Source organism: Balaenoptera borealis (genome assembly GCF_965194805.1).
Source record: "Balaenoptera borealis genome assembly, chromosome: 8".
NCBI lineage: Eukaryota > Metazoa > Chordata > Mammalia > Artiodactyla > Balaenopteridae > Balaenoptera > Balaenoptera borealis.
This window is the reverse complement of record NC_138865.1, coordinates 14,304,485-14,326,415: the sequence shown is the minus strand read 5'-3', so window position 1 is coordinate 14,326,415 and position 21,931 is coordinate 14,304,485. Positions and strand designations below refer to the sequence as shown.

At 37.2% G+C, this 21,931-nt stretch overlaps 1 protein-coding gene across 2 annotated transcripts in view; it reads left to right on the top strand.

Moving 5' to 3' along the window:
• Positions 1–18,007, top strand: part of LOC309633698 (uncharacterized protein) — a 203,540-nt gene extending 185,533 nt beyond the window's left edge. The window contains exon 3 of one of the 2 annotated variants that reach the window (XM_082402928.1): positions 9,667–18,007. In XM_082402928.1, the coding sequence (XP_082259054.1) occupies positions 9,667–9,699 (33 nt within the window). In that variant the 3' untranslated portion in view covers positions 9,700–18,007. Of the gene's footprint in view, positions 1–3,314 lie in introns of both variants that reach the window. The other variant, XM_082402929.1, reaches the window with a different exon arrangement.
• Positions 18,008–21,931: the final 3,924 nt, after the last annotated feature.

The following is a 21,931-nucleotide window of genomic DNA, read 5'->3' as shown; positions in this document are numbered from 1 at the left end:
GCCTCTCTGCTAATGGATGGGGCTGTGTTCCTGTCTTGCTAGTTGTTTGGCATAGGGTGTCCAGCACTGTAGCTTGCTGGTCGTTGAATGAAGCTGGGTCTTGATGTTGAGATGGAGATCTCTGAGAGATTTTCACGTTTGGTATTACATGGAGCTGGAAGGTCTCTTGCGGACCAGTGTTCTGAAGTTGGCTCTCCCACCTCAGAGGCACAGCCCTGATGCCTGGCTGGAGCACCAAGAGCCTTTCATCCACATGGCTCAGAATAAAAGGGAGAAAAAAATAGAAAGAAAGAAAGAAAGAGGATAAAATAAAATAAAATAAAACTATTATAATAAAAAATAAGAAAAAAATTAAGAATAAATTTATTAAGAAAAATTTTTTTTTTAATTTTTAAGACTAGATTTAGTAATTTTTTATAATAAAAAATAAGAAAAAAATTAAGAAAAAATTTATTAGGAAAAAAATTTTAATTTTTAAAAATAAAAAATATGAAAAAACTTATTAAAATTTTTTTTTAATTTCTAAAAATAGGAAATAAGGAAAAAATTATTAAGAAAACATTTATTAGGAAAAAAGAATTTTTTAAGTAAAAAAAGAAAAAAAACAAAAAAAACGGACGGACCTAACCCTAGGACTAATGGTGAAAGCAAAGCTATACAGACAAAATCTCACCCAGAAGCATACACATATACACTCACAAAAAAAGGAAAAGGGGAAAAATTAATATATCCTGCTCCCAAAGTCCACCTCCTGAATTTGGGATGATTCGTTGTCTATTCAGGTATTCAACAGATGCAGGCACATCAAGTTGTTTGTGGAGCTTTAATCCGCTGCTTCTGAGGCTGCTGGGAGAGATTTCCCCTTCTCTTCTTTGTTCGCACAGCTCCCGGGGTTCAGCTGTGGATTTGGACCCGCCTCTGCATGTAGGTCGCCTGAGGGCGTCTGTTGCCCACCCAGACAGGACAGGGTTAAAGGAGCAGCTGCTTCGGGGGCTCTGGCTCACTCAGGATGGTGGGAGGGAGCGGTACGGAGGAGGCGGGGCGAGCCTACGGCGGCAGAGGCCGGCGTGACGTTGCAGCAGCCTGAGGCGCGTTGTGTGTTCTCCCGGGTAAGTTTTCCCCGGATCGGGGGAGGCTGGCGGTGGCGGGCTGCACTGGCTCCTGGGAGGGGCGGTGTGGAGAGTGACCTGTGCTCGCACACAGGCTTCCTGGTGGCGGCAGCAGCAGCCCTAGCGTCTTCTGTCCATCTCTGGGGTCCGCGCTGTTAGCCGCGGCTCGCGCCCGCCTCTGGAGTTCGTTTAGGCAGCTCTCTGAATCCCCTGTCCTTGCGCGCCGCGAAACAAAGAGGCAAGAAAAAGTCTCTTGCCTCTTCGGCAGCTGCAGACTTTTTCCCGGACTCCCTCCCGGCTAGCACCGAAGCCGGAGCCTCAGCTCCCAGCCCCGCCCGCCCCGGCGGGGGAGCAGACAAGCCTCTCGGGCTGGTGAGTGCTGGTCGGCGCCGAGCCTCTGTGCGGGAATCTCTCCGCTTTGCCCTCCGCACCCCTGTGGCTGCGCTCTCCTCTGTGGCTCCGAAGCTTCCCCCCTCCGCCACCCACAGTCTCTGCCCGTGAAGGGGCTTCCTAGTGTGTGGAAACCTTTCCTCCTTCATGGCTCCCTCCCACTGGTGCAGGTCCCATCCCTATTCTTTTGTCTGTTATTTCTTTTTTCTTTTGCCCTACCCAAGTACGTGGGGATTTTCTTGCCTTTTGGGAGGTCTGACGTCTTCTGCCAGCATTCAGTGGGTGTTCTATAGGAGCAGTTCCACATGTAGATGTATTTCTACTGTATCTGTGGGAAGGAAGGTGATCTCCGCGTCTTACTCTTCCGCCATCTTGCCTCATCGAATTATATTATTAATAGTCTTCCTTTTTTAAACAAGACAAGATCTCAGCCTGTTTTAACTTTCCTCCTTTCCTCCCAGTCTATTCTCAAAAATATTTGTTTTGCTAAAATAATCTGGAATTTTAGCTTTAGGTTGCTATTATTATTACCAACTTTATTTTATATTTCCCACTTGTATTTAAATAATTTTTTTTTCCTAATAAGAGCAGTCAGTTTCACCGACATTATGAGCAGTGGCTTAGATTTACTCTAAGTTTTCCTGTTTGGAGCTTATCACTATTTCTGCTATAGCATGTCTTCTCCCTTCCTGAAGTATTGCTCAGATTCAATTTTGCTTATTTGGTACACTTCATCAGGGATTTTTCTCCAAAATTTATTTAGGAGAAAAAAAATAGTATTTTTTTGTATTTATGTTTTTAAAATTGTCTTTATTTTTCCCTCACATGGAAAAATAATCAAATTTTCCTGTTTATAGCTTTTAAATGTCACAATCTTTGAACTGAGTGTGGAGGAATGAGTTTGAATTCTAATCTCTAAGTTAACTGAGAGAGACGGGAACATTCCAGACAGAAGAAAAGGTATTTGGAGAAATTTTAAGGCACTGATTTTCATTAGATTTATCTTTGGATATAAGGAATGATGAAAAGGAATATATTGAAAATAAGGAGATAGTTAAGGAAGAAAACAAATGGAGTGGCTTGGGAAGTAGAAGAAAAAACATAAACATAATGCTTTATGACATCATTTTCCAGTTGCGAAAACTGGTAGAAGTGGTAAGACCATACAATATAAATGAGAAACCAAGATCAAAGAGAAGCATAAAGAGAGGTTCAAGAGTTAAAAAAGGAGAAAGATTCAGACTTAAAAAGATAGATAGATGGACATAGAGAGATGATAGATAGATAGATAGATAGATAGATAGATAGATAGATAGATAGATAGATAGATGATAGATAGATGATAGAAAGAATTGGGTTTGGCAGGCAAGAATAAATTGGTGCCTCAAAGAAGACAGTTGACATGAAAACTATAGAATGTTTTATTTGAGAAACTTGGTTTAAGGAAAAGAGAGGTCTAGTCTAGTAGTTGAAAATTAGCCTTCATACAGAAATGGTGAAATGGCTGTAATTGTCCTGTTTCCCTCAATGTGTAGAACATGCATCTGGAAATATAAGGAGGTCTGACTTTGAACTCTATCTGCTTTTCCAAACAATTGTTCCCTCTCTTGACTTTAACTTAAAATATGATTTTATTTTTTATTTAGCTGATGATTTCCCATGTTTCCCAGGAAGAGGTATAAATTCTACTATTTGGGAAATATTCCTGACAGGGGCACCAATTATGGTTATATCATAGCACTGACTACTGGCACAGGGAAAGCCTCCTCTGACAGACCTCCTTTGCTATCTCTGACTGCATGCATTTATTTCTAGGTAAAATGATTACTGCAAATGGAAGACTCTTCTCAATAAATTTCCTATGACATTCTTTGAGCGACCTCAGTTTACCTTCAAATGAGAAATGTTCAGGTAAGAATTCCGCAGAGACTGGGTTTAACATAGCTAAGATTATCTGTCCTTGGTAGTGGAAAATGTTTTCTCTCTCTTTGGATGCTTGGATTCAGCCCCATGGGCTTTCTCTTAGATGAAGCAAGGACATCAGTCTTAGTTACAGCTGGGGTCTGCCCAGCTGCTGGCTTAGCTTATCTAAAATTGCTCAGAGATGGAGTAAATATCATTGAGATGGTAAAAGCCAAGAGGTCCACACTGGGCATGTTCTATTTGGTTTTATGTATCAGGCATTACAAAACAATTAAGCTATCTTAAGTAAACTTTTTTTTCCTGCATTTGCAAAGAAAAGCCAAGTAAAGAGAATGATTGGATATTAATTTTGTGCACAGGTATTCCAATTTTGAGGTTTACTCTAAGAGATAGAGTTTGTTGTAACCTCTTCATACCCCTTCCTCCTAGTCTCCTGGCACAAATAGCCTGCCACTGGCCCAACAGGGAGGTGATTTTGGAAACATTTTCTCTTCTGTCCTAGGGTAACATTTCTCATTGGGTAAATATCCCTCCCTTCTTCCCATCACCACCCCCCTTTAAAGAGCAGTATAAATGTAAATGGGTTGAGTGATTTACAGCTGCTCTCACTCATAAAGCTGGAGGAAATTGCTTTTATACGGAGCTGGTTCTTGCTTAGTGCTCTTAGATATTTTCTGATTTTTCCATAAGCAAGCTGTGCTGACCAGGGAGAGGGGGTGTGTGTAATCCTTCATTAACTTGACAGCAGAAAAGCACTTGACAATGTCACAGCATCCCAACTCCTGGCAGTGTGGAAAGGTGACCTGTCTCTTTATAGGGGAACAGGGAATGGAAGAAGGTATCTTTTTCCCTGAATGAAAGCTGGAAAGAAAGGAAACACTTATTATATATTTCTTACTCTGTATTGAGAACTGTATTAAATGCTTTTGTTTGCTAGTAGTTATTACTTTGACACTCTATGAAGTAGATAATAGTGTTCCCATTTTTATAGATGAAGAAACTGAGACTCAGGAAGTTTAAGGTACTTGCTAAGGCCATGTGGCAACACTCTTTGGCCAATAGCAACTGTCCAGTCCTGCCGAATAGTGAACCTGATCATCAAATTCTTTGGCTCCTTTGGAGGGAAGAAGTGCTGAACTAATTCAGACCACGTGATGATCAAGGTCATTTGCTCCCAAAAAGATTCAGGAAAAGTTTAAAAAGCCTCTTGCACCTTCTAGTGCACACAGTAAACATGCTTCTAGGTCAGTGGGCGTGAAACATTTTCTAGAAACACATTTTATATTGTGACCCATAACCAAACATGCATACTGTTTTTCACAGATGTCTATTTCATTAGAAAAATGCTCATTGGTGCACCATGAAATTGATTTCATGATCACTTATATAGTGGCCTAAACCACAGAAATGAAAGAAAAAAGAAAGTTCAATCCCTAGCCTCACCCAATCTTTTAAAATATTTCTCCAACTTTCTCTGACCTTCTACTAACACTCCTCATTTCAAGATCTAACTGCTAGATCCTCTTTTTCCTTCAAACTACTGTGTTTATTGATGACCTTTGACTATCATGGGTGTATTTGGTAGAAGTTAAAATCTGGACTTGACCTTCAAAGGAAATTTAAGATTTGGACTTGACCACTCAGAACCATATATTAAATTTTAATAAAAGGTAGAGGCATGGTGTTTGTTTTAATTTTGTGAATTCTTCATATCAGGAATGGTCTTAAACCACATAGCATACTGTGATCCCTTGCTTTAAGATGTCATGGTATCAATATTTAAACTTGAAGATGCCTGATGAATGTTCCGCATTGGTGGGAAGGCCAGAAAGTGGAATAGAAACTAGTAACTTGCATGGCTTGAGTGATGGCCTCTTGGAGCTATTTCATTATAGCCACAGGGGTATCCAGAACTCCTGGGTACAAAACTTAGAATTCATCAGTTATACCATGAGATTTATCGTGAGTCAGAAGACTCAATATGTCACCTCATCTCCTTTTTTAAAAAATGATTTATGAGCAGTCTGACACTGACCTTACCGTTCTATTTCTTTAGTTTGCAAAGTTGAATATAGTAATTAACTATAGAGGTGAACTGTAAAGTCAGAGATCATCCTGCATAAATGTTAGTATAAATATGTGACATTCTTTGCTCAACTTGTGTCCCAGTCCAAGTTCCAGAACCAAAAGGGATTTAAAGGCTTGTTATTGCTGGTGGCTCCAGGGGTTTCTGGGGCTACTGATTTGTAGCATCTCTGTGGGAAGTCAGCAAACAGAAGCAGAGGTGTCATATGCTTCAGTGGTGAGGCATATCATCAGGCTCCAGACAAATCGTTTTCAGTTCTCCTCATGGAATTCCATGCATCTTATGAGCTCAACAAACAAATATGTATTTTGTAGGAAAAACATGGGGAAAGGAGGACCCAGCAAAGCCTCCCAGAGCTGTTGGTATCTTTGGGGGGGACAGAACTTCAGCAGAGCTTTCAAGCAAGTAACATTTATCTGCCTGCATATTTTCTAGGCTTTCAGAGTACAAGAAGGGGACAAATCCAGGTTGTCATTAGTCTTTCAAGACTGAGGCTATTGGAGAAGTGATTAAATGCTCTCACTGAAGCTAATCAGGGAGAGTTCAGGGTAAATAACCCTGTGCTTTCAAATGTAGTGCAGACCCAAACTAAATGTCTAAATGACTTTTGTTATTAACACCATCAGGGCAGGCTATTTCAAAAGCTGTCAGTTGTCTTGTTGTGGAAGATTTCCTCCTAAAACAGGGCAGGTCATAGTATAGATATTTATTTATTTATTTAATATTTCTTTTTTTTAACTTTTAATTTTATGTTGGAGTATAGCCGATTAACAATTTGTGACAGTTTCATGTGCATAGCAAAGGGACTCAGCCATGCATATACACGTATCCATTCTCCCTCAAACTCCCCTCCCATCCAGGCTGCCACATAACATTGAGCAGAGTTCCCTGTGCTATACAGTAGGTTCTTGTAGGTTATCCATTTTAAATCTAGCAGTGTGTGCATGTCGACCCCAAACTCCCTAACTATCCCTTCCCCCCATGCTTCCCCTTGGTAACCATAAGTTTGTTCTCTAAGTCTGTGAGTCTGTTTCTGTTTTGTAAATAAGTTTATTTGTACCATTTCTTTTTAGATTCCGCATATAAGGGATATCATGATATTTCTCTTTCTCAATCTTCCATCTCCATTTTTACCTGGACTAGAGAAATATACCCAGGCTTGGATGTCTTCCTCATATTCGTTTCTTACACACCATAAATTTTAATTTCTTAAACAACAATCTGCAAAAAGACTGCTTACTACTGCAATCTATTTTGCTTCGTTGCCTTGGAAATAGATTAATTTCTAATGTAGATAAAAACTCTCTTAAAACTCATTTCTATTTTTCAGTCAAGAAAAAGAAATAGGTTAGAAAAATATAATGCCATATGTAGAGGCACTCCAGTTCAAGAATTTCTTGACCTTTCCTCAAAACTTGATTGAATGTGAGTCCCCCAAGGATAGGTATCTTTGCTTTCTTTACTGATGTATCTCAAGCCTCTAGAACCTTGTCTGACATATAATAGTTGCTCAAAATATTTTGTTAAATCATTTGCTAAACTCTTGGTTCTTCAGAAGTCTGGTTTCATCTTCCTCAGGGACATGACAAGATGCAATCTGGACTTACAATTGAAATCAATCATCCAGTGGGAATTTATGGAACATCTCTTATGTGTGCGTTCCAAACCATTTTTTAAAATATGTTTGTTGCAAGGAAAGGCATTGAGATTGCCTTTGGGTAAAATATGGAATAGGAAAATTTTCATATTGCTTAGATTCCTTTCTTCTGCTCCCATATAGAGTAAATGCCCTGTTGCTCATTACCTTTTCTCCAGCCCACAGCACCTCATTTATCCTTGTTTAAGGAAGATATAGCTCAATTATTTACACCATAGTTTGAAATTAGGTGAAAAAGATAATGAATGGGAATGCCTAACTAAGTAGGGATAAATAACTATGTGTTCCTTTTAGGACAAGATTTCTCAACTTTGCACTATGGCATTTTTGGACCAGATGATTCTGTTGTAGGGTCTGTCCTGTGTAGAGTAAGATGGTTCGCAGCATCTCTGAACTTTATCTATTAGATGCCAATAACACCCCTATTCTCCCCACTCCCTCTTACCCTGTTGTGACCATTGAAAATGTCTTCAGACATTGCAAATATCTCCTGGGGGAGTGGGAGCAAAATATCCTGCTGGTTGAAGACCACTGCTTTAGAGAAATATATGATTTCTCCAAGTATATTCAAGCTGAGTTTCTTGCTAGAGGACTTTCAAGAACCTACAATTGGTATAATAGGGAGGTATTTGTTGGGAGGTCTTTTGAAATGTTTTTAAAGGGACTGCTTATTTCATTTGCCTTTTAGAACAGTCCTAGTTCAGATTCTTATGACCTTGCACCTGGGTAGAGGTTGAGTAAATCAAGCATCTATGGGTTATCCGAGGACTCTTTTTGATTGTATATATCGGGTTAGACCTTGCCCCATCCTCATCCCCACTGACCTTGCCCCAGTTTTCAAGATTGTTGGGATATAATTTTTCTATACTTAATGATAACATTATAGTGATGATATGATTATGTTATTATAGTGATGAACTGGTTATGGTATTATCATGATAATTATAATAAAAATGCTAGTGAGTGCTTTGTATGTGCAGGCACTGTGTTAACTGCCTTATGTAAAATAACTCACTTAAACATTTCAGCAGCCCTGTGTAATGGATGACGATAACAATTGTGTAGCAGGTAGAGCAGATTTTATGCTAATAGTCATCATTATTAAAACCTGATTTCAGAAAAGAAAAATCTTCCTGAATAGTTGATATGGGCAGAGTACTCTGGGGAATAAAAGGAATTATATCCCACACTAGCTGTCTTTAAATAGTTGTTAAATGGTTTATTGTGTCATCCGTCCTTCTGCCTCACAACTATTTGTATACACGTCTGTCTCTCTCCACTAGACTCTTTAACTATTTGTGAGGCTCTCACTTATTGCTTTTGGTATCCTCAGTGCTCACCTCATAACAAGTACTTCAATGTGTATTGAATGTGTAACAGACAGAATTCCCTGGCGGTCCAGTGGTTAGGAGTCTGCGATTTCACGGCCGCAGGTCTGGTTGGGGAACTAAGATCCCACAAGCCGTGAGTAGCGTGGCCAAAAAAAAAAAAAAAGTTGAATGTGTAACAGAATGGGTAAGCAAATAGCGGGTTGTTAAAGAGAACAACACAAGCTCTGCTGGCTTGCCGTTTCCAGATTATTTGGTTCAAACATCAAGACTCTTTTTTTTAATTTATTTTTTTATTTTCTTGGTCCCTTTTAGTTTCTTTTTCTTTCATATCTACTATGGAATTCTTATATGATGTCTTATAAATGCAGTTATATAGAACAAATGTTATTATTTTGACTGAAAATTATAGTCACAACTGAAAATTTTTGGAATTTGCCTTTGTTTTCTTTTTAATTTTATTGAAGTATAGTTGATTTACAATGTTGTGTTAATTTCTTCTGTACAGCAAAGTGACTCAGTTATATATATATATATATATATATATATATATATATATATATATATATATATATATATATATATATATATATTCTTTTTCATTTTCTTTTCCATTATGGTATGTCACAGGATATTGGATATAGTTCCCTGTGCTATACATTAGGACCTTGTTATTTATCCATCCTACATATAATAATTTGCCTCTGCTAATCCCAATCCCAAGGAAAGGATTGAGAGTTTGGGATCAGACATCAAGACTCTTAAAAAGTATCCTCTCCCATACCTCTTGCTCTGGGGGTAGAAAGTTTTTAAGTCTTATTTTATAATGCCATCCTTGAGGGTCAGAATGAAAGAGAGAGTGGCATTTCCGTGTCACCCATTATGTGTTAAGCACATTCTCAGATGTTATTTCATTTTATCCTTGCATGGACCCTTATAGGTGGGCATTATTGCCATCAGCTTGACGATTAAACAACTAAGGTTTAAAGAAGCTGTTATATTCCTTTTGTTTCAGATTGATCATTATCTTTACAGGGCATTTTGAAAGCAGGTCTTTTGCTCCTTTCCTGTTTGCCCATTTCTGTTCCCCTCTGACCTTAGAAGAACCTAATGATAGGAATTGTGATCTGAATTCACACCATGCCTTGTCTAACCTGTTGATTCTTTTCCTAGATAAAAAGAAGTACCCCCAACAGCCCCCCTTAGCAATCCTGCAGGCAGATCACGCAGGCAAGAAAACATCTCACGAAAGAGTCAGCCAGTCTGCATTCAATGGAGAATGATGCAGAACCCAACCTCTTGCCTTGATGATTCACTGAGATTCTTTCTCCCTATTTTTCCCTTTGAAAACTATCATGGCTGAGCAGAATCTTTGGAGTTGGTCTCTGGACATGAGTCCACCACCTCCCCAGATTGTTGGCTTTTCTGATTAAAGCAACTTTCCTTTCTACTGACACTTGCCTCTCGAGTTATTGGCTTATGAGTGGCGAGTGGCTGAACCTGGGTTCGGTTACAATTTCACTTGTACTGAATTTTTAATTTATAGTCCAAGATGCACATTGATCTGACCTTCCTCCTCCCCCCCAGAAAACTCTATCATATAAAATGACTGTGCATTCCAATGTAGGGACCAAATTTTATTATTGCCTTTCCTTTAACTTACTGTGGGATTCTGATGTCTCATCTTTCTCATCCTTAAAATATGAACATTGTTCATTTCTGCCATCAGACCATGTCAGTGAGTACTTTGAAAACCTTAAATGAAAGACCCTACATAAACAACAAATACGGCATTCCAGTGGCAGTAAACAAGAGAAAGAAAGTAACTTGGGACTAAAGTGTCAAGTTTAATCCTTTGAAATCTTTTATCTCCAAGCAGAGCCAGGGTGGATACATCTTTCCCTAAACTTCCCAAGAACCACACACTAAAGAGTTGGGAATTCTCTTTAGTTCTGCAAAAGATAAAGAGTTAAGTAAATCATACCAGGGCTTCAGCCCATGGCTCCAAGGAGTCTAGGTACATCAAACCAGATGTTCAGACCACTGAGCCATGCCCTCCAGCTGTCCCAGGAAAACATTTTTTAGACTAAGAATGAACATCTTACATGTCATTGTCGAGCTGCACATAGCTTCCAGCAAAGTGAAGGCTGGTATATTTTTAATTTGTTTTGCTATTCTTAAACTTTGTTCATTCTTGTGGTCTACTTTATTTGTGTGTGAGAAAGAAAGGCTTAAAAAAAACCACACATATTTGTTCTCTGTTTCTTTTGGTATTTTCTTGGGGACAGTCTTAATTGAGGACAATTGGGGATTTGCCCATTGGCCAGTAGAGTCGTGCAGACTGTTGTCTTGTTTTCCAATAGGAGGATAAAGGCCAGCAACTGTTTCCTTCTGAAAACTGTCAATATGCAGAAATGTCTGGCCCCAGTTTTTGGGTGTTATCTTCAATTTTGTAGAAAATATTATTTTGACACTTTAGTGTTCCAGAACACCTCTACCTTCTACTATTTCATCCTTTATGCTAATTGAGACTTTACCAGTATAAAGATGCAACAGCTGGAGCACAGCATTAATAAAAAGCAGGAAAAACATCTGGATTCACTTATCTTTTGGACATCTGCCTCTTCCCTTGCGTTTAATCTACCATGCACGAGTTCTGGGTACCAGGTTAGAGAATAGAATGTCCTAGGACATTGGTGTCCGAGATATTTTCCTTCTTCATGATATCAGAAAAGATGAAATCATTTGAAAAGCATTTTTCCGTCTTTCAACTAGCAACTGTAAGGTAGAAATTAGGTTAAGTTCCAAACCAGTGCTTTGGTAAAGCTGATGTCTAACAAAATAAATGGGATAGGTAGCATTCCCCCCACCTCTCTTTGATGGCAGTTTTGACAATGGAAACACTGTTACCTTAGAAATATGCACCATTGCATAAAAGGCTTTTTATCTTGGGACCAAAATAAATGCTTTTGCGGTTTTAAATACACTAAAAGAAACCTCAAGAAAACCTGGAGCAAATTAGTCAATTGATGTCAAAATGACAGAGTCTGGTATATTTGCCTTCTTACTGTCACAGACTGGCTGCTACAACCTTCTGAGTTTCTAGTAGCTTCCCTCCACTTAATTTACAATATTCAATGTATTTTTGTTTTGGTTGTTAGGTATTGTTTACTTTCATCCTTTGGCAGACTAGCTAGTTACTTGGACAGAGACAATTTTTTTCTCCAAAGTGATGTAAAAGGAGGAAGTATACCCTTTCATTTTAAATCCTGGGGTTTCTCAGAAAGTGAAACAGAGCTGTAGTAATATGCACTTAAAAGGAGTCAACCAGACAAAACTAGAATTCAGAAAGATACCTGCATCCCTATGTTCATAGCAGCACTATTTACAATAGCCAAGACATGGAAACAACCAAAATATCCATCAACAGATGAATGGATAAAGAAAATGTGGTATATATATACATTGGAGTACTACTTAGCCATAAAAAAGAACAAAATAATGCAATTTGCAGCAACATGGATGTAACTAGAGATTATCATACTAAGTGAAGCAAGTCAGAAAGAGAAAGACAAATACCATATGATATCACTCATATGTGAAATCTAAAATATGACACAAATGAACCTATCTACAAAACAGAAACAGACTCACGGACATAGAGGACAGATTTGTGGTTGCCAAGGGGGAGGGGGTTGAGGGAGGAATGGAGTGGGAGGTTGGGGTTAGCGGATGTAAGCTACTATATATAGACTGGATAAACAACAAAGTCCTACTGTGTAGCACAGGCAACTATATTCAATATACTATGATAAACCATAATGGAAAAGAATATGAAAAAAAGAATGTATATACGTATAACTGAATCACTTTGTTGTACAGCAGAAATGAACACAAACATTGTAAATCAACTATACTTCAATGAAAGAAAATTTAAAAAAAAAAGGAGTCAAAACCTCTGCTTATAAAATCTGTGTTTTGCAGCATCTTGAATCTTTTGCTATCCCTTGCCTGATACCAATTCATGAAAGGCACACTCGTGCTTGTAGTCAGGCTTCAGGAAACCACCTTCCATTTCGAAACTGGGTGACGTTGAAATACTTTCCTCTTGCTTACTCATCTGAAATTAAAGCTTTGGGCATTACTGATGACCTGACAGTGCCAATGTGGAGCAATTAATAACTGAAGACAAATATGTCCAAGGAATGCTTTCTCAAAACAACAACTTAAGCCAAACTTTTTGAGAGACAGCATGGGTCCTGTGCCACATGAGTTCACCATCACATTTTCCTGTTGTTTTGCCCTCCCACATGTCTCACTCTGTTTCCCACTCTTCTTATATCCTTTATTCAGATCATACTGAAATGTATTGCCTTTCAGTCGGCTTATGACTTGGACATGGTACGAACACTAGAAACCTTAAAAGTAATCAATTATGGGAAATGGTAAATTTCAATAAAATAAACACGGAAGTATAAGAAACACATTTTATTGCTGAAACTTGACTTCCCAACTTCCTTCCTTTTCCTCTTCTCGCCCTTTTTAAACCTTTATTGGTTCTACATCTTATTTGGGGAGAGGGGAGGTTCTGGATGCTCTCAAGAATCTGAGATATGCCATTATTTCAGTATAGTTTTCCAGAGTAAAACGATTAGTATAAGTATATTTGTTGGAGGTATATGATTTTTCTCCATCTTGTCATTGATTGGCATTAAGATTCATTAGGGCATTAGCAACAAGCTTATCCCTTAGGTTTCTTGGTTAGTATTAATAAAATATTTAATAAAATTCTATCTGAGGCATTACGGTATGTAAAGCACAGTGCACAAAGCAATTTTACAAGACCCATCATTGCTATATGAGCTTATGCTCACAGATACTCTTCAACATGATCTGGTGGGGATAAAGTTTGAATTAGGAAGTACAGCCCAATTCTTTCTGCCCATTCAAGAACTATTTAATGAAAAGATAGCTCTATGTGGCAGTACCATAGAACAAGTTACTGGATATACAGAAAAGTTATGTAGAAACTGTCAAGTCTCTTAAATTAGACCCATGGGATATGCAAAAAATGCAGACGAACAAAACTTCAAGATAATGATATGGGATTCAAAATATCAACAATCTTTCTGTCAGGTGTTTATGAGTGAATTTTGGGAGATATAAAAGATGAGTTTAACCAAATAGGAAATACAAGAAGAAAAATTCCGGGATTCTTTTTATGTCATGAAATTACATTGTTGATCAAGAGTAATTAAGATCATGTAACTTGGTTCCAAGTTACTTTGGGATACATTTTTTTATATGTATCCTCTGACTGAAGACTCACCAAAAAAATAAATAAATATAAGAGTAATTGAGATCATAGTTATAGGTCTGATTTTTCACATGCCACTGAAAGGCAAAGTTTTAAAAGACTTTAATCTCTGAATATGAAGAAGGTTTAGAAATAAGCTTTTGGATGTGGAAAAACAGTAGTTATGTTCATTTGTATAAATGAATGTTTGTTTTTGCTGGACTTAAATATATGTCTATACTTAATATAGTGTTTCTTATCTCCAAAAATCCTGTTATTTAAATTGAGAGTATATTAAAAATATTTAAAATATATATTTTATCTAAACTCTGAGGGTATAACAGTGACAAAAGTCCCTGTTCTCATGGAGTTAATCTTCTCAACAGAAAAGATAAGAAAAAATTTTGCCTTTGCTGAGTCTATCTTATGAGCTTAGTAAGTTAAAAAAAAAAAAAAAAAGAAATGAAATGATTTAATTTAGTAACACATATTGCAGACTAAATAAACTGGGCTGTGAAGTAAGTTCTTTTTTCTCCCTGAAACTCAGTCTCCTCATCTGTAAAAATGAGGTGTTGATTTACCTGTTCTTGAAGCTCACCTCTGGCTTTAACAGTCTAAGGATCTATTGAATATGTACGTATTAATGAAATACACTAGCTCATATAAATTTTACAAAAGATGTATAAAATCATCATTATTACACTTGGCGCAGTCAAAGGGGCAGAAGGTCACTGACAAGTTTTGATGGGGATTGATGGTCAGCACCACTTTCGCCTTCTAGCTTTAAGGAGAAGCTGGGGACTCAGAGATGGTTGGAACAGTGACCGAGAGCTGACAAGTTGATATAGAGAGAGCAGGTGCTATGGACTGAATGTTTGTCGCCCCGCCCCACCCTCCTCCACCCCCACCATTCATATATTGAAGCCCTAACCTCAAATGTGATGGTATTTGGAGGTGAGGCCTTTGAGAAGTGATTAGGTTTAGATGAGGTCATGAGAGTGCGATTTTCATGATGGGATTAGTGTCCTTACAAGAAGAGGAAGAAAGACCAGAAGTCCCTCTCTCCATTCACAAGCACTGAAGAAAGGCCATGTGAAGACACAGAGAGAAGGCAGCTGTCTACAAGCAGGAAGCAGGGCCTTACCAAGAACTGAATCCATCAGCACCTTGGTCTTGGACTTCTCAGGCTCCAGAATTGTGAGAAATAAATGTCTGTCATTTAAGCCCCCAGTGTATGGTATTTTGTTATAGAAGCCCCAGTTAACTAAGACAACAGATAATGGTGTTGACCAGGCCAAACAACTAAATAGGAAGGGTTAGAGACAGCAGGCATGGCAGAGGAGTGAAGACCAGACTCAGAAGGGCTTGAACCCAGCCCTGCACTTTCCTGTTGTGTAACTTTAGCCAGTAGCTAAAGTTGACTTCTTCAAGCCACCGCCTCCTCATTCATTAAGAGAAGATAATATCTAATTTACAACATTGTGAGGATTCAAGATACGTGTATAAATAGACTGAAACATGACAGACACATATTATTTTTTTCTTTTTTAGGCAAGAATTTTTGAAAGGCAACAGGCTCTAAGGCACATCAACAGATTATGCAATTCTGCCCTAAAGATTCTCTGTGCCCTGCCTATTCATCCCTTGCTCCAATTTGGAAACCACTGATTTTTTATTGTCTCCAGAATTTTGCCTTTCCCAGAATGTCAAATAGTTGAAATCATACTGTATGTAGCATTTTTAGATTGGCATTTGAGGGCTAGTAATATGCATTTAAGTTTCTTCCATGTCTTTTCATGACTCTTTAGCTCTTTTTTTTTTTTAGGTGCTGAACAATATTCCATTGTCTGGATGTACCACCATTTATTTATCCATTCACCTACTGAAGGGCATTTTGGTTGCTTCAAAGTTTTGGCAGAGATGAGTAAAGCTGCTATAAACATATGTGTGCAATTTTCTGTGTAGCCCTAAATTTTTAACTTCTTTGGGTAAATACCAAGGACCATGATTGCCAGATCAGAGTACTTCTTTTTCAACTAGAATTTGAATTATTAATGTTACAAATCCCCACAACTAATAGAGATTTAAACATTTAGATTTAACATAAATCTTATTTTGCTATTTATCTGCTTCTATTACTATTTTTTATTGTGGTTAAATAACACATAACATGTAATCTACTCTCAAAATGTTCTTAAGTGTATATTACAGACAGTACTGTTAGCTATATGTGCATGGTTATACAGCAGATCTCTAAAACTTTTTCATCTTGCATGACTGAAACTCTATACTCACTGAGCAGTGCCCCATTTCCCCCTCCCCCAGCCCCTGGCAACCAGCATTCTACTTTCTGCTTCCATGAGTATGGCTACTTTAGTTACCTACTACAAGTGGAATCATGGAGTATTTGTCCTCCTGTGACTGCCTTATTTCACTTAACATAATGCCCACAAAGTTCATACATGTTGTAGCATATGACAAGGTTTCCTTCTTTTTCAAGGCTGATTAATATTCCAAGTATGTATATAACCACATTACCTTTATCCATTCATTCATCAATGGACATTTAGGTTGTTTCCACCTTTGGCGATTGTGAATAATGCTGCAATGAACATGAGAGTACAAATACCTCTTCAATATCCAATTTTTAATACTTTTGGATAAATCCCCAGAAGTGGGATTGCTGGATCATATGGTAGTTGTATTTTTAATGTTTTTAGAAAACTCCATGTTTTTCAGTTACTGCACCATTTTACATGCTCACCAACAAGACACAGGAATTCCAATTACTCCACGTCCTCATCAACACCTGTTATTTTCTTTTATTCTCTTTCTTTTTCTCTTTCACTCCTATACTCCCTCCCTCCCTTTCTCTCTCTCTTCCTCCCTTTCTTCCCTCCCTCCCTTCCCCTTTTCTTCTTTTCTTCCTCCCTCCTTCCCTCTTTCTTCCTTTCTTTCTTCCTTCCTTCCTTCCTTCCTTTCTTTCTTTCTTTCTTTCTTTCTTTCTTTCTTTCTTTCTTTCTTTCTTTCTTTCTTCCTTTTCCTTCTTTCGGCCATCTCAGTAGGTGAGAGGTGATATCTCATTATGGCTTTGACTTGCATTTTCCTGGTGATTAGTGATGTTGAACATGTTTTCATATACCTGTTGACCATTTGTATATCTCTTTTGGAGAAATGTCTGTGCAAGTCCTTTGCACATTTTTAAATAAGGTTATTTGTTTTTTTGCTTTTGAGCTGTATGAGTTTCTTATATTTTTTGGTTATTAACTCCTAGTCAGGGATATGGTTTGCAAATATTTTATTTCATTCTGTAAGTTGCCTTTTCACTCTGATTTGATGGTTTCCTTTGCTGTGCAGGAGTTAGTTTGATATAGTCCCACTTGTCTATTTCTGCTCTTGTTGCCTGTGTTTTGAGGGTCATATCCAAGAAATCTTTGCCAAGACCAGTGTTATAAAAATTTTCTCATATGTCTTCCTATTGGAGTTTTATGGTTTTAGTTCTTGTTTGTAAGTCTTTAATCAATTTTGAGTTGTTTTTTGTGTATTGAGTTGTTTTTTGTGTGTGGTATAAATTAAGGGTACAATTTCATTCTTTTGCATGTGGATATCCAGTTTCCCAAGCACTATTTGTTGAAGAGAGTATTCATTTCCCTTCATGTAGTCTTGGTACCCTTATAGAACGTGAGTTGACTCTATATATGCGGGTTTATTTCTGAGCTCTCTATTCTATTCCATTGATCTATGTGACTGTTTTTATGCCAGTATTATAGTTTTGATTATTATAGCTTCATAATATAGTTTGATGTTAGAGGAAGTATGATGCTTCTAGGTTTGTTCTTATTTCTCAAGATAGCTTTGACTATTCAAAGTTCTTTGTGGATTCATAAGAATTTTAGAATTGTATTCTTCTCTTCTTCAAAAATGCCATTGGGATTTCAATAGGAATTGCATTGAATCTTTAAAATGCTTTGGTTAGTATAGGCATTTTAACAATATTAATTCTTCCAACCCATGAACATGTATGTCTTTCCATTTGTTTGTGTGTTCTTTAATTTCTTTCATCAGTGTTTTGCAGTTTTCAGTGTATAAGTCTTTCACCTCCTTAGTTAAGTTTTATCCTAAGTGTTTTATTTTGGGGGGGCTATTGTAAATGGTTTTCTTATTCTTAATTTTATTTTCAGCTAGTATATTGTTAGTGTATAGAAATGCAACTGACTTTGGCATGCTGATTTTTTTTTTTTATTACACTTTTCTTTATTGTGTTTTGAAGATACTGTGTTTTTTACAAATTGCCAGTTTTTTTTTTTAAACATCTTTATTGAAGTATAATTGCCTTACAATGGTGTGTTAGCTTCTGCTTTATAACAAAGTGAATCAGTTATACATATACAATATGTTCCCATTTCTCCTCCCTCTTGCATCTCCCTCCCTCCCACCCTCCCCATCCCACCCCTCTAGGTGGTCACAAAGCACCGAGCTGATCTCCCTGTGCTATGCGGCTGCTTCCCACTAGTTATCTGTTTTACATTTGGTAGTGTATATATGTCCATGACACTCTCTTACCCTGTCACATCTCACCCCACCCCCTCCCCATATCCTCAAGTCCATTCTCTAGTAGGTCTGTGTCTTTAGTCCCGTCTTGCCACTAGGTTCTTCGTGGCCTTTTTTTTTTTTTTTCCCTTAGATTCCGTATATATGTGTTATGGCATGCTGATTTTTTATACTGCAACTTTATGGAATTTTTTTGTTAGTTCTAACAGTTCTTTTGGAATCTTTGGGGTTATATAATATCGTGTAATCTGCAAACAGAGATAATTTTACTTCTCTCTTTCCAATTTAGATGCTTTTTTTTTTCTTGCCTAATTGCTCTGGCTAGGACTTCCAGTACTATGTTGAACAGAAGTGGTGAGAGTAGGCATCCTTGCCTTGTTACTGATCTTGGAGGAAATGCTTTTAGTTTTCTCCTTTTGAATATGATGTCAGCTGTGAGCTTTTCAGATATGGCTTTTATTATATTGAGGTAATTTCCTTCTATCCCTAGTTTGTTGGAATTTTTATCATGAAAGTGTGTTAAATTTTGTCAAGTGTTTTTTTGGTATCGATTGAGATGATCATGTGATTTTAATCCTTTGATCTGTTAATGTTTTTCATATGTTGAATCATACTTGCATCCTAGATATATCCACTTGGTCATGGTGTAAGATCATTTTAGTATGCTGTTGAGTTCTATTTGTGAGTTTTTGTTGAGAATTTTTGTATTTGTACTCATCAGGGATGTTGGGCCATAGTTTTCTTTTCTTGTATTGTCTTTGCCTGGCTATGGTATCAACGTAATGCTGGCCTCATAAAATGAGTTAAGAAGTATCAATATTCCCTCCTCTTCAGGCTTTTGGATAATTTTCAAGATTAGTACTAATTCTTTATTAAGTATTTAGTAGAATTATCTAGTGAAGACATCTGGTCCTGGACTTTTCTTTGTTGAGAGGTTTTCACATTCTGGTTCAATACACTTATTAGTTATAAGTCTGTTCAGATTTTCTATTTCTCCATGACTCAATTTTTGTAGGTTGTATGTTTCTAGGAATTTATCCATTTCTTCTATATTATCCAATTTTTGGCATATAATTTTTCATATAATTGCCATTTTGTTAATTGTTTTATGTTTGGTTTGTAACATTTTTATCCCTCTTTCCCTCTCTTGCTGTTTTCTTTGTGTTTTGTTGATTTTTAAGTGATATTCTTTAATATCTTTTTCTTTTTCTTTTTGTCTTCTATGGGTATGTTCTTTGTGGTTACCATTGTGCTTACATGAAACATCTTATTCCTGACAGTTTATTTTCAACTGATAATAGCTTCAATTACTTATAAAAACTACTATTTTACTTCTTCCCTCTCTCACCACACTTTATATTATTTATGTCACAATTTATATCTTTTATACTGTGTATCTATTAACATGTTTTTATTACAGTTATTTTTTATACTTTTTCCTTTTAACTTCTACACCAGAATTAAAAGTGATTTATCCACCACCATTGTTGTAATACTATATTCTGTATTTGTTTATATATTTACCTTTACCAGCAAGCTTTATACTTCCATACGCTTTTGTTACTATTTAGTATCCTTTCATTTCACCTGGAAGGACTCACTTTAACATATTTTTTAAGGCAGGTTAGAAGTGAGATACTTTCTCAGCTTTGGCTTATCTATAGAAATCCTTATTTCTCTTTCATTTTAAAAAACAGTTTTGCCAGAATTTGCATTTTTGGATGGCAGTTTTTTTCTTTTAGTACTTTGAATGTATCATCCTATTCCCTTTCTACCTACAAGGTTTCTGTTGAGAAATCTGCTGATAATTTTATGGAGACACCCCTGTATGTGATGAGTTGCTTTTCTCTTGCTGCTTTCAAAATTCTCTTTTTGTCTTTGACTTTTGACAAATTGATTATAATGTGTCTGGATGTTCACTCTTGGTTCATCCTTATTGGGATCCACTGGGATTCTTGAAACCAAATGTACTTTTTCTTTGCCAGCTTTGAGACATTTTTGGCCACTGTTTCTTTAAATAAGCTTTCTGCGTTTTTCTCTCTTCTTCTCCTGGGACTCCCATAATGCATGTATTGTTCTTTTTGATGGTACCCCATAAGTCTCCTAGGCTTCCAATATCGTTTTTCATCCTTTTTTCTTTTTACTTCTCTGACTGGATAATTTCCAATGATCTGGCTTCAAGTCCACTGATTCTTTCTTCTGTTTGATCAAGTCTGATGTCGAAAACCTCTCCTCCACCCCCAGTAAGTCTTTCAAATTCATTATATATTCTTTAGCTCCAAATTTCTCTTTGGTTCTTTTTAATATTTTTTTAATCTCTTAGTTTATATTCTCATTTTGTTCATGCATTGTTTTCCTGAGCTTTTCGAGCATCTTTATAAAGGTTATTTTGAATTATTTGTCAGATAATTCATATACCTCCATTTGTTTAGAGTTAGGTTTTGGACTTTTATTTTTCTCCTTTGAATGGCTCATGTTTTCCTATTTCTTCACGTGTCTTGTAACTTTATGTTAGGATCTGCATATTTGAAAAAAAACACCACTTTTCACAATCTGTATGTACTGGCCTCACAAGAACTTCACCAATCAGTTTGGCTAGAGATTATGTGGACCTCTCAAACTTTTCCTGTGGAGGTATCTTCTCTGGATTTGTGGGTAAATTCTCAATTTGAGAAATTTGCTGGTGTCTTCTTTCAGGAATCTGTAATCTCTTGCTCCCTCTCATGTCTATCTGTGGTACTACAGGTGCTCCAGAGCTTCTGCAAGCCTCCCAGCTCTCTTTTTTACCCTCAGCAAGCCCCCAGGCTTCTAGAGTATGCCAGGTATCATCCATGCTCCAAATTTGTGAAACAGAACTTGGTCTCTCAGGTAGCTCCCGGAAAATCTAGAATGTTGTACACATGTTCCAACTCTTTCCCACCTCAAGGAGAAGCTGGAGGTTAGGGGTTTTCTCCTGCTTATTCCAAGTTGAGCCAGGAGGAGGGATTACGGTCAGTAAGTGCATGCTAGCCCAGAATGTCACCTTTGTCCTCAGTGGTTCCCAACCTGCAACCCTTTCCTTCCAGCACTGAGATTCAAGCAAGACAGAAGCCAGTCCCACAGGCAGCCCCTCAAAATGTCTGAATATTGGATGTACAGTCCAGTGTTCTTTTTCCCTCCTCAGGAACTAACCTGGAGCTGAGAGTTTCCTCCTAACTCCAGTGCACTATGCTGGTGGGAGGGACTATGATGAGTGAATGCCATGAATTTCCCTACCAGCTTTGATGAAACTGGTTTCATGCTCACTTGAGGTAGAAATGCCTCTTAACTGTTTTGTTTTGTTTAATTCCTCACAAAGGGAATTGGTCCATATATTGTTGTTCAATTGGTGTCACCATGGGGAAAGGAGGATCTGAGGTTTCCTATTCCACTTCCTAACTGACATCATCTATTATTTTGCTATTTATAAGTGTAGCAAATTTTAGTAATCATTTTTTAAGAAGCATCTGATTAATATTTGGTAACACGTATAAACTTAGTTAATTAAAGTTTTAAAAATATTTCAAAATGCGTTTATCATTTATCATTTTAATATATCTTAAGTACTTTGAT